We start from the raw sequence: 14,091 nt of genomic DNA on the forward strand, positions 1-14,091 counted from the left end.
TTTGAGACATTTTCAAAAAAAAACCTTTCACAACTTCACATGAGTACAGATGGGTAATAACTATTGTCTAACAAAAGGAAAACTGGTTCATTTTAAGGAGCCAATGGATAATACTGTAAACTCTTGCTGTTGCTTATCTAGTTACAGAATTATTTATGAGAATGCTTAGCTCTGTATGGGAAGCATGAGTACCTCTGCCCTCCAAAGCTTATGATGTATACCACAGCATGCATGGCCATTCATTTGACATTTGAGGATCTATTCATGGTAGGAAGCTTAAACACAGCTGTAAGTGTTTGCAGAACAGCAGCCCAAGTAAGAAAATTAATTCCAACAGCCAAAGTGCTTCAAAATACACCTATCAAAAAAGACAGGTTCCTTCCACTCAGCTGCTTCTTTCCTAGCACATTTAACAGTAGCTGATTCTAGCGCAGAAGAGAAGTTCAGTGTAAAAGCTGTTCGGAAAAAATGCTGAAAAAGAGGAATGCAAAAGATGAAAAGGTAGAGAAGCATGACAACAACAAACAGCAGATTCCGTATGGGGAGAAAACACACACAGGAACTACAAAGGAGGAAAAAAAATGCAGAAAAGGTTCAACTGGTCACATAGTTCAAGAGCTGGGGGTATGAAGAGAGGAAATCCAGTGTTCCCATAACAAACTTTTGTAGCAGAACCCTAAGGTTACCAGGGATAACCATATCCCATTTGCCTTATCAAAATAAAAGTTAACACTGTATCCTGATTTCTGCCACAAGCAGCTTGATTAGCTGCAAAAATCTGTTCCTAAATAGTAATCTGTATGTTTTTCTAGAGTACTTAAGTCTCCCTTTTGGAATGCCAGAAACTCAAGTGGTTTTAATTCATCAGCTATACTCATTACTACCACTGTTAGAAAAATTTCTCGGTAGATCCATGACGTTTTGCACACAATTTCCATACTTGGCAAACATCAACATTTCACCTTTGTGAAGCAGTGTCACAACGTATTGCAGACACCCAGGGCAGGTATGAGAAGGAAACTTTGTAGATGATTCAGGGAAGAGCTGGGTGGCCAGATCACACAGCCTCTCTACACGTGAGGAGGAAGGCAGCAACACTCCTCTTTGCTTGAAAGATGAGACACAGAGCAGATGTCAATCACAGCAGATGAGGCAGTAGCAGCGAGATATTCCTGCCGAAGTAGGGAAGGTACATGTACACAAACCAAGGATGATGCAAAGTGGAAAATTCCGCAGTTTTGCTCTTTACTGCTCACCAACGTTAAATGTATCTGATTATAAAACATCATCCCCCTAACTCCTCTCTCCCACGGTTCTTTGCATTCTGCCCATAAATTCCATTTCAGCTGGGCTCCATCTTTCACAATGACAACATGCCCAATGCCAAAGCCCTACTTCCTTAACTACACCAACTGTCACTTCATGTCCTATGACTGTCCACTCCACCTGAGGTGTCACCTGTCTGAGCGACCACCTCACTTTTCTTCACTACTGGCCAGCTTCCACAGCTATTCATCTTTTCACATTGTTCCTTATTTCTTCTTCTGTTTTCATACAGCACCTTAAAAGGCAGAATTACAAATCAACACTGAAGCTTATCTATACTTCTGGGGCCTCCACTGACTTAAGAGGGAATCATGGTCATCCTTCTCCTTTAGATGACTAGAAGGTGGATGTTTATATCAACATTCTACATGGTTACACCTTCTCATTAACGGGATCCAAATATCAGACATTGTTCCACGCTTTATCTGACATTAGTCCTCCATGCAAGCCTTCTGGTAAGCTCTACCCAAACATCATTGCTCTCCAGTTCCCTCATTTCTCATGTATCCAAAAACACAAAGGACCACAGTCTAACTTTCTTGCCTTCTTAGATCATCACTACTAGGACAGCCTAACCCTACAGCTCCAAGCCATATGGAGTGAGGACAGGCACTGTTACCTCCCCTGTTAGAGCTATTTCAGTTCCTATGACACAGCTCAGGTCTGATGGTTGGTAAAGGTAAGCATAACTCCGACCTAATGGTTATGGGCACTGACTGCTGTGACCCCATCCATACTGGCATAGACCGCTGGCTGTTGAGGATCACCATCTAAGTAAGAACTTCATCTATGCTACATGCCAGAAGCCTACAGACTGTATTTTGGCTGTGGACACCACTATAGTGGCAAGAAACACAAGAACTATAATTTACATCCTTTTGTGGACTTGGCTCCAGAAACAGTTGCCTATGATGTTTGTACCATTTCACAGCCTTCTCATCAAAAGTTAAGTTTTCACATGCTGAAGAGACATCTAGAAAAGCAAGACAGCAATTTCAGATTTACAGAAAGGATAGCTGTTCACATTTAAAAGGAAAAAAACAGCCATTTGATTAAATAACTAGCACAAGGGCACTCTGATTTTATCTGAAAACAAGACACCATACACAATCACACAGAGAGCAAAGCTCTTTGTTGAAGTTGCACACCATCATCAAAACTGTAAGTCCACAAATGGTGAATGACAACAGAGAAAGAATTTTCTTCTTAATGGGGGAATTTAACATTAGTTACTGGATTATCTGCCAAAGTGTTTTCAGATTTCAAGCTTCGCTAAGCTGGAGTATTTAGCTCATCATTAACAAACCCATTATTACATTGAAGAAAATAGGGAGCAATTAGCATACAAGATGATAGCTTAAAGGTGGTGCTAATTGGAACGAATGAAGTATTTTTGAATCCCATTGTACACAATTAAGTGAGATAACCAGGTTCTGGAAAAACAATTTGCTAAACAATTTCAGTGATGTCTATTCTATAACCTACGTTTAAAATTTAAGCAAACTCAGCTCTGCAGTAAGTTCAGTGTACTATGCCTTCGCTGCATCTTACTTCAGTTACTACCACCGGGGCTGTGAAGTGAAAGCTGGTCCTGCTGTACAGCAAGCCTTGTTCAGGAAGCATACATATAAAACCAACAACTAATTCATCACAACAGTGGAGATCATCACTGAAGTTCAAGTTCTGAAAAAGAACTGAAGAACAAAAGCAACAAGGAAACAGAGTGTAATATTCATAACGCACAGTACAGCATGGCGCTGATACACAGCAAGTTGCAAGACCAGTTGAATTATAGGACTGTGCAAAATAAACAACTAGGAATAATAGAAAGCCATCTACAAAGAGCTACTGGGGGGGGGGGGGAAGTGCATGCTTTTGTTCATGACTGCTAAGTAGACAGGGAGAAATCTTGTACATTAATAGTTAATCTGCCAAGGGGAAGAAAGCAGACAGGAGGAAAGATGCAATTCTTCATTAGTAGTGAACTGCACTCAGACATAAGATGTTAGTTAGACAATTATAGTACAGAAGTATGCCTTTGCAACATTAGGGATTTGTTTTCAAAAGCTACAGCTAGGTGATTTAAAAATCACTTTCAAATTTTGTCATATATTATTTCTGATCTATTTAACACACACCTACAACTATAAATATATTTGCACCAGTAGGTTTTACTTAATTCCTATCTTCAGCAAACCTCCCTATTTGTAAATTCGCTTCTACATCACTATTTTTTTTGGCTCGGTAGATGTTTAATATTTTCTTCAAATGACAGAGCCGTCTGTAAACCCGTAACACGCCCTATTTTTAGTATCACACCTATCTCATATTTTCCTTTTTAAAAATACAGCCCAATTATGCTTTGGAATAATACCTCCCTGTACTTCATGTGAAAAAACGCTTCAACAGATAACAACACTCACCAAAGCATCTCTCCCCATAGAAAATGCTACCGCAATCAGCAAGCGGACTCTAATAAACAACTGCAGCATACACCCCATGTTATCGTGCAGGGGCGGTGTTTCCCTGTTTACTGAAAACGTTATTGAACCGTTCCCCCCACACGCACATAACAACAACAGCGTGCAGTTAACATCTTTTATTCCTACACCCTTCAGAGAAAAAACGGTCCACCCTCTTAGTCTTCCTGTACAACCTTTGAATTCTCTTAAGGTGAGATGTATGTAGCGATTCCAAGGACCGACTGGTAGCAGCAGACCTTCCCCTGAAGTCTGATTTCTAGTGGCGTCATACTCCAAGTGTGTCAGCATACAATAGAAAGGCACTTCTTTAAAGGAAATAAATAAATCATCATCCAGTATCACAATTAAAACCCAAATACTGGCATACATATGCATAAACAAACATACACGCACATATATATATTTCTCCTCATGTTTGAATTATGTAAAGACATCTTGAAAATTAAGGCATCCGTGGGCTAATCTGGAAGTTCTTCAAACAATAAAATGATATCTTCACACAGAAAACCGAGAAGAGCCAAGAGTTCACTGATGAACAACAGATTTTTATCTCTCATAAAAGAGTAATTTGAATTAGCTGATGTTTTAAAATTATTTAAGCTCTACTCCCACCATGACTTCTGCATACGCTGTGAGCAGCCCTATGGAAGCCCATCCCTCACCGGTGGGTGAGGTTAGACACAGCCTCTGTGGGATAAAAGCCTTTATCCTTCTAAAAATACCAGTCTGCCAGGATCCACTCTCGCAAAGCTCCGTGATGCAAACGGCAGCGCTGCAGTCTAGGGGCAGCTTTACTCCCATGAGTAAGCACTGGCAGCACCGCGCTATAATTAGTTGCAGTATTTTTAGGGTCACCGCTGAAAATCAGAGAGAAACCCCTGCGAGAGATCTCAAGGTGGGCTGGTTCTCCCCCTCTGGGCTATTTCCAACGTCTGTAGGGAAGAGAGGCTCGGCAGGCGCCGAGGTGACACGCTTTCTGCGGGAAAGATGTCCCTCGCTGCTGTCCCTCTTTCCCGCGGGCGGGCAGCTCGCAGCGCCGCTCCGCGCACCGGGCCCGCGGCCACCCGCGACGTGGGGGCCCGCGGGGAGCGCTCCCCCCCGCCGCCCGCCCCCGGCCCCGCGGGAGGGCCAGCGCCGCCGCTTACCTGACCGCCACCCGCACCGAGCTCTCGTCCTGCCCGGCCGACATGGTGCCGGGCGCAGGCGAGGGGCGGCCGCGAGCCTTGCCGGGAGCGGGGGGCGCTGCCGGGCCGAGGAGGGCCCCGCAGGGGAGGAGGTGGGGGCACCGCTGCGGCTGCCCCCTCACCTCCTCCTCCTCCTGCTCCGCCACCTCCTCTCTCCAGCCATTTTAGGTGCCTGAATGAATAGGTAGCAGCCGCGGCAGCGCAGGGCGGTTCGCGCCGCTCCTCCTCCTACCCGCCGCCCCGCTCCGGCCCCTCCAGTCCCTGGGCGGGGAGCGCCGTCAGTCAGCCCGCCGGCGGGCGGAGGGACGGCCCCCGGGCACCCGCACCCGCCCCTCCGGGGTCCGGCCCCGCCGCCCCGGCCGCCCCGCGCCCGCTCCAGCCGCAATGCGTCAGCAGGCCCCGCCCCGGGCAGCCGCCGCCGGCGCGGGCACGGTGGCCGGCAGGGCGCCCGCCTCACGGGCCTCGCCTCACCGGGGCGCGCGGCGCCGCACCCCCTCCCCCCACGGCGCCCGGCGCCCCTCGCGCACCTGCCCCTCACAGGCACCCGCCTTCGGGCGCGCGCGCCTCTTGCACGCCCACCTACTTGCGTGTGCCCTGACACACGCACGTCTTGCACGCCTGCCTCCTCACATGCGCCTTGACACACGCACCTCTTGCACGTCCGTCTCTTCGCATACGCCTTGACACACACACCTCTTGCACGTCCGTCTCCTCACATACACCTTGTCACATGCATCTCTTGCACGCTCATCTCCTCACATATGCCTTGACACACCCACCTCTTGCACGTCCGTCTCCTCACATGCGCCTTGACACACGCACCTCTTGCACACCTGTCTCCTCACATACACCTTGACACACACACCTCTTGCACGCTTACCTCCTCACATATGCCTTGACACACGCACCTCTTGCACACCTGCCTCCTCGCATACACCCTGACACATGCGCCTGTCCCGCCTGCCCTCCACACATGGCTCGTCTCAAGCAGGCGCGCCCCTGTAGCCCCACACACACCTCTTGCACACGCACCTACGCGCTGGCAGCCACAGCCACGCATGATGTCCGTCGTGCCATCCCACTCACGTGTGCCGCTTCCCCCGCGCGCACACCTGCACAGCGCTTGCACGCCCGTGTGCCCCTGTCCCCCCACAGTTCCCCACACGTGCTACCGGCACGCACGGCTCCTGCCCACATGCATGCGCAGCCACGCAAGGGCTCTCGGCACTCCCAGCTTTCAGGCCTCCCTGCTGGGAAAGCGGAGCTCAGCCCCCCGTCAGGGCTGGGGTTTTTGCTCTTCCACGTGTTTCCCTCTCCTGAGCATGGGTGCGAGCTCCTCGCTCCTCGCTCCCCCGCCCCGGCCCTATGCGGGCCCTGGCGCCGGCGGCAGCACGCAGCTCTCCCGTTTGGTTTCCTGGCCGTGCTCGGCAGGTTTGTTTGCCCTAGCTGCTCCAGCCAGGCATTGCTGTTCTCACTTCGCTAATGAAATGCCTGGTTTTTAGTTGGAAACTGAGTGGGCGGATGACATTAATTTTTGATGCAAATAGTATCCCTGCCAGGAAACAAGCCCGGTTATTTTGCCCAAAACAATTCACATTCCTAAGGAAGATTTTCCATCAGAATAGGCTTGGGTCTGAATTTGTAATGATATGCTAAAAACCTTGCAGTTCAAGTTGTTTCGCTTCTGATAGCGAAGGTTGCTCACGCCCAGGCCCCAGCCTCTGTCAGAGATGGGCAGGTGAGGTCTGCCGGCAGGACGGGGCCTCTAGCCGTGCCTGTGGCTCACTCAAAACTTCCTCCTTCTCAGCAGAAATCCACTGAATTATTGTTACTCTGCATGTTTCTCATAGTGACTTCCTCTCCCTTTGTTTATTTGTTTTCTTGGGGTTGTTCGTTTTTTTGTGTTCTCTCTATTCATTTCGAAATTGGACTGTTGCTGGAAAATGACCCACCTGGAAGATGCTATACAAAATGATGGTCTTCTGCCTTCTGAATTACATGGCACCACCATACGAAGCTCCAACATCATTTGAAATTATGGGGGACTTAAGCTGCATAGCGTATCGCCACAGTATACTGAGACAGTATTTGTCCAAAAGGCAGTAAAATGGAGACACAGGTAGTTCAGTCTGAAGTCACAGAGGGGATCTGCTACAGGCAGAAAAAAGCCCATGCTTCCCTGGGCTTCCCAGCTCACTCCTCTATTTAATGCCATAGGCCAGATGCTTTGTTTCTCCTTTTTTTCCACAATATATTATAGAATGGGCAAGGTAGCAGGTAAAGAGAAAGCTCCTGCAGGTGAATTGTGTTGGCATTCATACCAAAATAGCCTCAGAATGCAAGTGATAGAAGGTTCAGAGATCAGGGCGTTTCCAGCTAGTGGAGACTAAACACTCGTGACTGTGTCATACATCTGCCCATATTGTACTGAGCTATTTAAATTACCCGCAGCCCATCCACAGTGAGTGGAATCCCATGGCATAATTATGTTATCATGACTTATTTACACCAGAGTTACAAATCAAGCTAACAATAAAGCTAAGCAAACATGGGAAAGGCAAAGGTCTCTGTGTTTTCAGTGTAATAGCTTTAGTAACTTGGATACTTTCTTATTCATAGTATCAAAAGCTTTTTTTTCAGCTGACGCAGCTGCAAGGTTAATACAACAAACGCACTCAAGCCAAATCTGTACCTTGGCAGTATCCGCCTGCATTTGTTTCACACAGCATCTTCTGCTGGGTAGGCCCGAGTACAGCAAAGCTCATCCCCATCACCCTGAGCATGCATATAAAATCCTGCTAAGTCAGTGCCTCCAGTGCACCCCGCGAGCTGTGCTGAAAGCCCAGCGGCGAGCAGCAGCCGCAGGAGCTGCCTGGGACTGTCTCAGTCCTGGCTGCTCAGTCAGGCTCATGCTCTAGATCTCGCCAGGGCCATTTCTTTTCTGGCCCTCCTGTGCCCTTAGATGTTTGCCTCAGCCTGACCACATCCAGCCCTCTCTCTTCCACAGTGAAAATTAAAAAGCCTGGCAGAAGTCCTCCTGAGCTTAATGTTCTGTAGACAGACGGATTGGTATTTACAGGTTTCAGCTCTTAATGACAAAGATTTGTTATCCACATCGGGATTAAAGAGGAAGCCATAAATGCTGGTGCTATAGTAAATCTATTCTGTTCTAATTCATGGTTATTTCAGTCCTACAGTATTACACATAAATTTTCTATCTTAAATATTTCACTCCAGTGCTGGGCTCCTCTAAAATTGACATAACAAGTTACATTTAGCTTCTTGCCAGGTTTCATGCAAATTGCCTGATGTGTGACCATTTGGATGTAAACCAGGAAAAGGCATAGGTCCTATTTCTTTAATGGCAGATTCTTCTCCATGTCCCCCATTTCCAGAAAGCATTTGTTAAAATAAACTGTTTGTTAACATACTTATCGTAAAATAAACTTTTATTTCATTTTTTCCCAACTCATCCAATGTAAACAGGCAGCCAGCAATATTGTTAACTTGGCTGCCCAGGAAGCTTTAATCAATTCTCCTGCTTTTTGTTTCTTATAGTGTAGTTGGCCTCTGCTCTCCAGCATCCTATTCATCTATTTGAAGGATTAATTGAATAAATAAGGGCACAGTCGCTTCCTTTCTTTCAACATCTAAGGGCATAGCCATACTGCCAATGGCTTGTTTATCTTTAATAAAGCTGTGTGGTAACATTTACAGGTATGCCCAATCTCACAGCTAATGAATGAATGTTCCTGGAAGGTGCCCCATCCTCATGCTCCTCAGTCAGCACGCTTACAGGTAGGACCTCCAGTAGAGCGCCCCATCTCTCCTGTGGCTCCAGCACCACAAGTACCAACCACCTCTAGTCACCCCTGCAAAGGTCTCCGGAGAGGGGGCAAACGGCAAGGCTGGGGAGCAGGCAGAGAGTTCACAGCTCTGGTCCCTGCTCGGTGCTTAGAGGAGGACTGCTAGGAACATCCTTCCCTGGCAGCCGTCCCATCCCGGTGACGCTGTTACACTTTCACCTCCTCCATTCTCCTGCCGTATGACTCAGCACAATGAGCTTCATCCACTGGGGTAACCAAACCAAGCCCTGCGTTTGGAAGGGTGAGGGCTCTGGCTGACACACACACACACACACACACACCCTGCACCAACGGTGACGCTGCCCAAAGGGCTCCTTTAAACAACAGAAGCTGCCTAAAATCAGTGAGATGTACACAACCTGAACGAGCCAAGCAGACTCCACTTAGGAGTCAGAGCCCTGCGTTTTGACCTATGTATGTTTGCAAGACAAGTTGTTTAGGCTGTGTCTATGCTGTACCCGTTGATTTTGAAATGGTCTAATTAAAATAGACCACTTAAAATAGTACAGCCCTCACTTCAAATTTTTTAACTGTGATAATTTACCAGTGCTGAATAAGCCAGTTTAATCAAAGGTTCAACTTGTTAGTTAGGGCCATGCTAAGGCTGACTATTTCTCTGACCTGCTGAAAATACCATTTAGTTCAGAGAAGAAATTCTGTTGATGAAAATAACAGAACAGTGTTAGAAGATCTTGACATTGAGACAATTCATAACCATGAGGATCTATCCCATAAGGGTTTGATAATGATTATCATTACCATAATATTATCATTATCATAAATATTAATGATTTGTTTAAGATTTCACTGTATAAAAGCTTATCAGGTAACAGGCTTACATTCATTATACAGTTGCGATGTTTTCCACTGCTTTTTCCGCTGGGTAGTGGAGGTGACACTTTCATTGGCACAGGCCATCATAATATATGAAATCAATAATTTCTGATTAATCTGTACCAATTAGACCAATTGCACCATGACTGATAGAAGGCTTCAAGCAAAATTAGTAGGTTTTGTCAAGTAAAGCAGTCATCCCACGGTTATGGAAGGCAGATATTCGTTTGGATACAGACAGGGGAACATGAAATGTTCAAGCACTGTGGAAGAACAGTATTGATGCCTTGTCCTGAAGGTCATTAAATCGCATAATCTGCATAGTTCATGCTGTTTTATCGAATTTACACATACAAAATAAACAGTATATAATTTCATTAATTACTATTGTCTTCCTGAATATATATATATATAAAATAAACTCTTTTTAGCCACATACAAGCCACAATTTATTCAGTGATTTTGGTATGACATACCATGAAGCCTAAATGTATATGCAAATATGATAGAATATATACAATCAATGAGCACAATTTTTTATTTTTCATATCATATATGATATATCATATTGGTTCATAAGATAGTTTGAAAAATTTGGAGATTTTGGCTCATATAAGTGACCACAGATTTTCTTTATAGCTTTTTCCTTGTTCAGGTCTGTCATCATTCTGTGAACTGTGTGACCTAAAAACTCCCTGTATTCCAGTATCTTATGACACAGGAAGGGTAAATGGACTCTTATGGAACTGGGTTTCATGAGCAACAGCATTGCTGATGGAAATCAAGTCAGTAACATTCACTTGTCAGCAATAATCACTCCATTTTATCAAATAAACTCTTCAACATTAACGTATGCAGTATTTCCAGTTTTCTACTTGGCAAAATGAAACTTCTTTTTCTTTTTTGCATTTTCTATTTGATGCCTTGGGTTTACATGAACCTTAGGCTTTTCCATAGTCATCTTTTGAAAGATCTTTGCTACAAACTACACTAAACTTCTAAAAACTCTTGCATCTTGATTTTTCAGGACTTTTTAGAAGTAGATTTTTCTTCTTTCACTGACTCCTCATTTCAAACTGCAAGTCTTGGAAAGCAGTCAAGCTTATAAAAGACGTTTCAAATGCTTTTCATTTTCTTCCCATCACTCACTGAGACTTTTGATTAAACAACAATGAGGAAAGAAAAGTGTTAAGCCACTCTACGCTGGCAGGCTAAGAAGTGTAAGAGGGAAGTCTTTGCTCCCAATAAATGTAGAAAAGAAAGCATGCTGCTGAAGGTAATTATCGCTTGGCTCATGGTAGGATGGGGAAGGTAATTTCAAAGTTGAGAAGGAAGAAGAGAGTGCAAGGTGATGTTTATATAATCAGAATAACACCAGATAAGGGAAGAAACAGGCTGGTTTAGTACAATGACTGTGAAGAGAAGATGGCAGAGAAACCAGAAAGGACGGGTGGAGAAGGAAGAGGGATCTCTGAAGTCAAAGCCAAGCAATGGCTCTGCAGCGGTGTTTCTGGAGCTGGTCAGCACAAGAGGAAAAGCAGCAACAGGCACCTCTGAAGTGAGAAGAAAGGAGATGTTTTTTTTTTCTGTTCATCTTCCAGAAAATGCATAAAGTGTATAGCAGGAAATATAATGGAAAGAAATGTGATTAAGGGATCATATCTGGAGCTGAACAGAGGATTCAATGGGAATAGAGCTGCTAGCTACACCACTACACTTGATGAGGAAAGAAAGAATTTCTTTATGTACTAATACTTTTGACACACAGAAATTGTACTGTGTTAACTATATCACTCTTAACAAAGCAGTACAGTTTTCCTCTGCTCCTGGCAGCTCAGAGCGTTTGTGTTGTATGACAAAAATGTGCTTATACCCATACACTTACTTCTCTTTCTTCTGGGCCTAAGGACTGCTGTAGTTTGTACTACTATAAGTGCTGTCCGCACTAAGATGGTTTTATCAGGACAAATATTTTGATATAAATAAAATATACATGTTACATTATGTCCCATGTAGTACACATATACATTAGATCCCCACTAAACCAGCACTGCTAGACTAGAATTAAAAACACATCTCTGGGGAAAACTTCCCCAAGATGATCTTGACAGTCTCATGACTCAAAATAGTGGATATACGCTAAGGATGAATGTGCCTTTTTTGTCACCGTGTTTTAAGAACTTGTTGTTTAACTGGAAGCTGCGATCAGCTGCTTTGCAGTAAAACCTTGCAAATTCACCCTAGAAACTGCAAGTCCCTTAAAGTAAGGGAGAGTATAAATAATGGAGAGGAGGTGAAAAAAAGATCAGAAAGTAGCCTTTACAATAATGTAATTTAGTTCAATTATTTATGATAGCACTATTAAAATCTAACACAGTATGAAGAAAATAACTCATCTTAGCAGGATGAGACCTTGCTCTGGCTTTGGGTTATTAAACATCTCCTGAAGTGTAGCCAGGTCCTGCAGTTTTTTGCAAAGGACTCCGTCCTGTGGGTCAGTGATTTTCACTTCTAAACGTGATTCTTGGGCCTGATTCATTAATGCCTTGCAATAAACCCAGAATGCTACTAGATCAGGATGACTGAATGTTGTGCTTTCCTCATGCTCTTGCAGAAGACTACAAAATACTCCAAAGAGTAGTAGGCCAGCTGTTTTACAGGTCTGAACCAAAGCAAGTATAGCTCTTCTCCTTTCTTGTACAGGGAAATTGAGGCAAGAAGGACACGACAATCACAGATGCCCATAGAAGAAATGGTTGTCAAAACCAGTATTAGGGTTGACTCCTGTGCCTGTGCAAGCACTGTTAGACCACACCTTAATGAGATGAATTATTAATACAAAAGCTGCACGGGAAATTCATTTCTGCTGCCTCTCACCAGAACCAGCTGTTCAGACTTGAATGTGTCGCAGTTGCACAACACAAATTTTGCCTTAAGGATACAGTTACCCAACATGATGGATTTTTCTTAATGTCCCTCCCAACAGCATCCTCATCCTTCCTCTGTCCTTCACCCTTCCCCCATCACCACCATGCTTTCAGATTTTGGTTCAGCCTTGTGGAAGTTACTGAATGACATTTCTGTATGCATTTGGTGAGGACAGCATTAGCAGTGGCAGGGCAGCCTCCTCTGGGCAGCCATGCCAATCTGCCCTAGATAAGGCAGAAAAAAATGAGTTTACGTATTTAAACAACAAGCATCAAAACCCTAGAGCATTCCAGATTAAATAAATCTTAAGTTCTTCATTTCTGGTAAAACACCCAGAGGAAATTGGTCCAAGAGGCCAGAAAATTTTCTGTTTCCCTGCAGAGCCTGCTGATGACTGTTAGTAGAGGTTAGCTGGTGACCAGTTTTATGATTACTTTGTGTAAACGCCTCGTTGTCCTCTACTGCTCACTCAGGCTTCCTCCTACTTCCATCACACCAGATGGTGAATTCTTTGGGTTAGAGCTTGTTGTGCAGTTTTTTACGATGAAGTCCTATTTCCTAATTGGTGTCCTTAGGCATTACCACAATAAAAACAATAAATAGTAATAACAAAAAATAAGGATGGAAGGTGGGTGAAGACATGATTAATTACCTAAACAATACTGGGACCACAAGCCACAGGCAGCACGGGAGCTTGGGGAAGAGCGAGTGGGTGGAGAGTCACCTGCATAACAGAGGGTTGGGCGTGTAAAGAATGGGTCTTGCAAGACAAAACTGAGAGTCTTTATTTTGATAGCATCATGGAATTTATAAATTAAGGGATGACAGCTGCATAGTAAAGATGGCACAAGTTGCTTTACTCTGTGTTTGTGCAGCCTGGCTTGGCACTGTCATGCAGACTCATGAAAAATAAAAGGATAGTCAAAATGGTGATATAACAAGCTGGGAGATGTGGGAAGCAGGAGTTCCCAAAGAGGGTTTGCAGAAGGACCACTGCCATACCATGTGCTGTACCATGGCAGCAGCAGCCAGGGCTGCTTTGCCAAGCTCTGCAGCGGGTTGCAAGCCTCACCTCCCCTTCCCGCAAGAAAACACGTGCTTCCAGGTCTGTGCTGGGCTACATGTAGGTGGAAAAGAAGCATTCACTTATGTGGGTAGCAGCCACAGCTAAACCACCATTCTTCACCTTCCCCCAGAAAGATGCAACAAACTGAGTGTTGTTTTTCTTAAAATTTATTTGAAGTCATTTTCATACCAGTCGCTGTGTATGTATCACTTGGGAACACTTAGGCCAAAGGGTACTACTGAGAACAGTGATAGGATGAATCTTACTTAAATTTGCATTTATAAACAGGGAGTATGGATATAGTTTGCTCCTGAAAGGAAAGAGCACTTCTTTGCACAGCAGGTAATGAACTTCTAGGATTCATTACCACAGGAGGTTGGGGAAGCAGGCTATTAGCAGGCATA

The 14,091-nt window shown here is 44.7% G+C and overlaps 1 protein-coding gene and 1 long non-coding RNA gene across 2 annotated transcripts in view; both read right to left on the reverse strand.

The window, feature by feature from the left end:
• LOC308065643 overlaps positions 1-4,942 on the reverse strand; it is a 30,207-nt gene extending 25,265 nt beyond the window's left edge. Inside the window, exon 1 of the long non-coding RNA XR_013928864.1 lies at positions 25-4,942. This is a non-coding gene — a long non-coding RNA (uncharacterized lncRNA). The remainder of the gene's footprint in view (positions 1-24) is intronic.
• Positions 1-5,756, reverse strand: part of KIF21A (kinesin family member 21A) — a 91,014-nt gene extending 85,258 nt beyond the window's left edge. The window contains exon 1 of the mRNA XM_080391578.1: positions 4,955-5,756. Coding sequence (XP_080247704.1) covers positions 4,955-4,998 — 44 coding nt within the window. The 5' untranslated portion in view covers positions 4,999-5,756. The remainder of the gene's footprint in view (positions 1-4,954) is intronic.
• Between the last annotated feature and the right edge of the window lie 8,335 nt (positions 5,757-14,091).

This window comes from Falco punctatus, assembly GCF_963210335.1.
Source record: "Falco punctatus genome assembly, chromosome: 6".
Lineage (NCBI taxonomy): Eukaryota > Metazoa > Chordata > Aves > Falconiformes > Falconidae > Falco > Falco punctatus.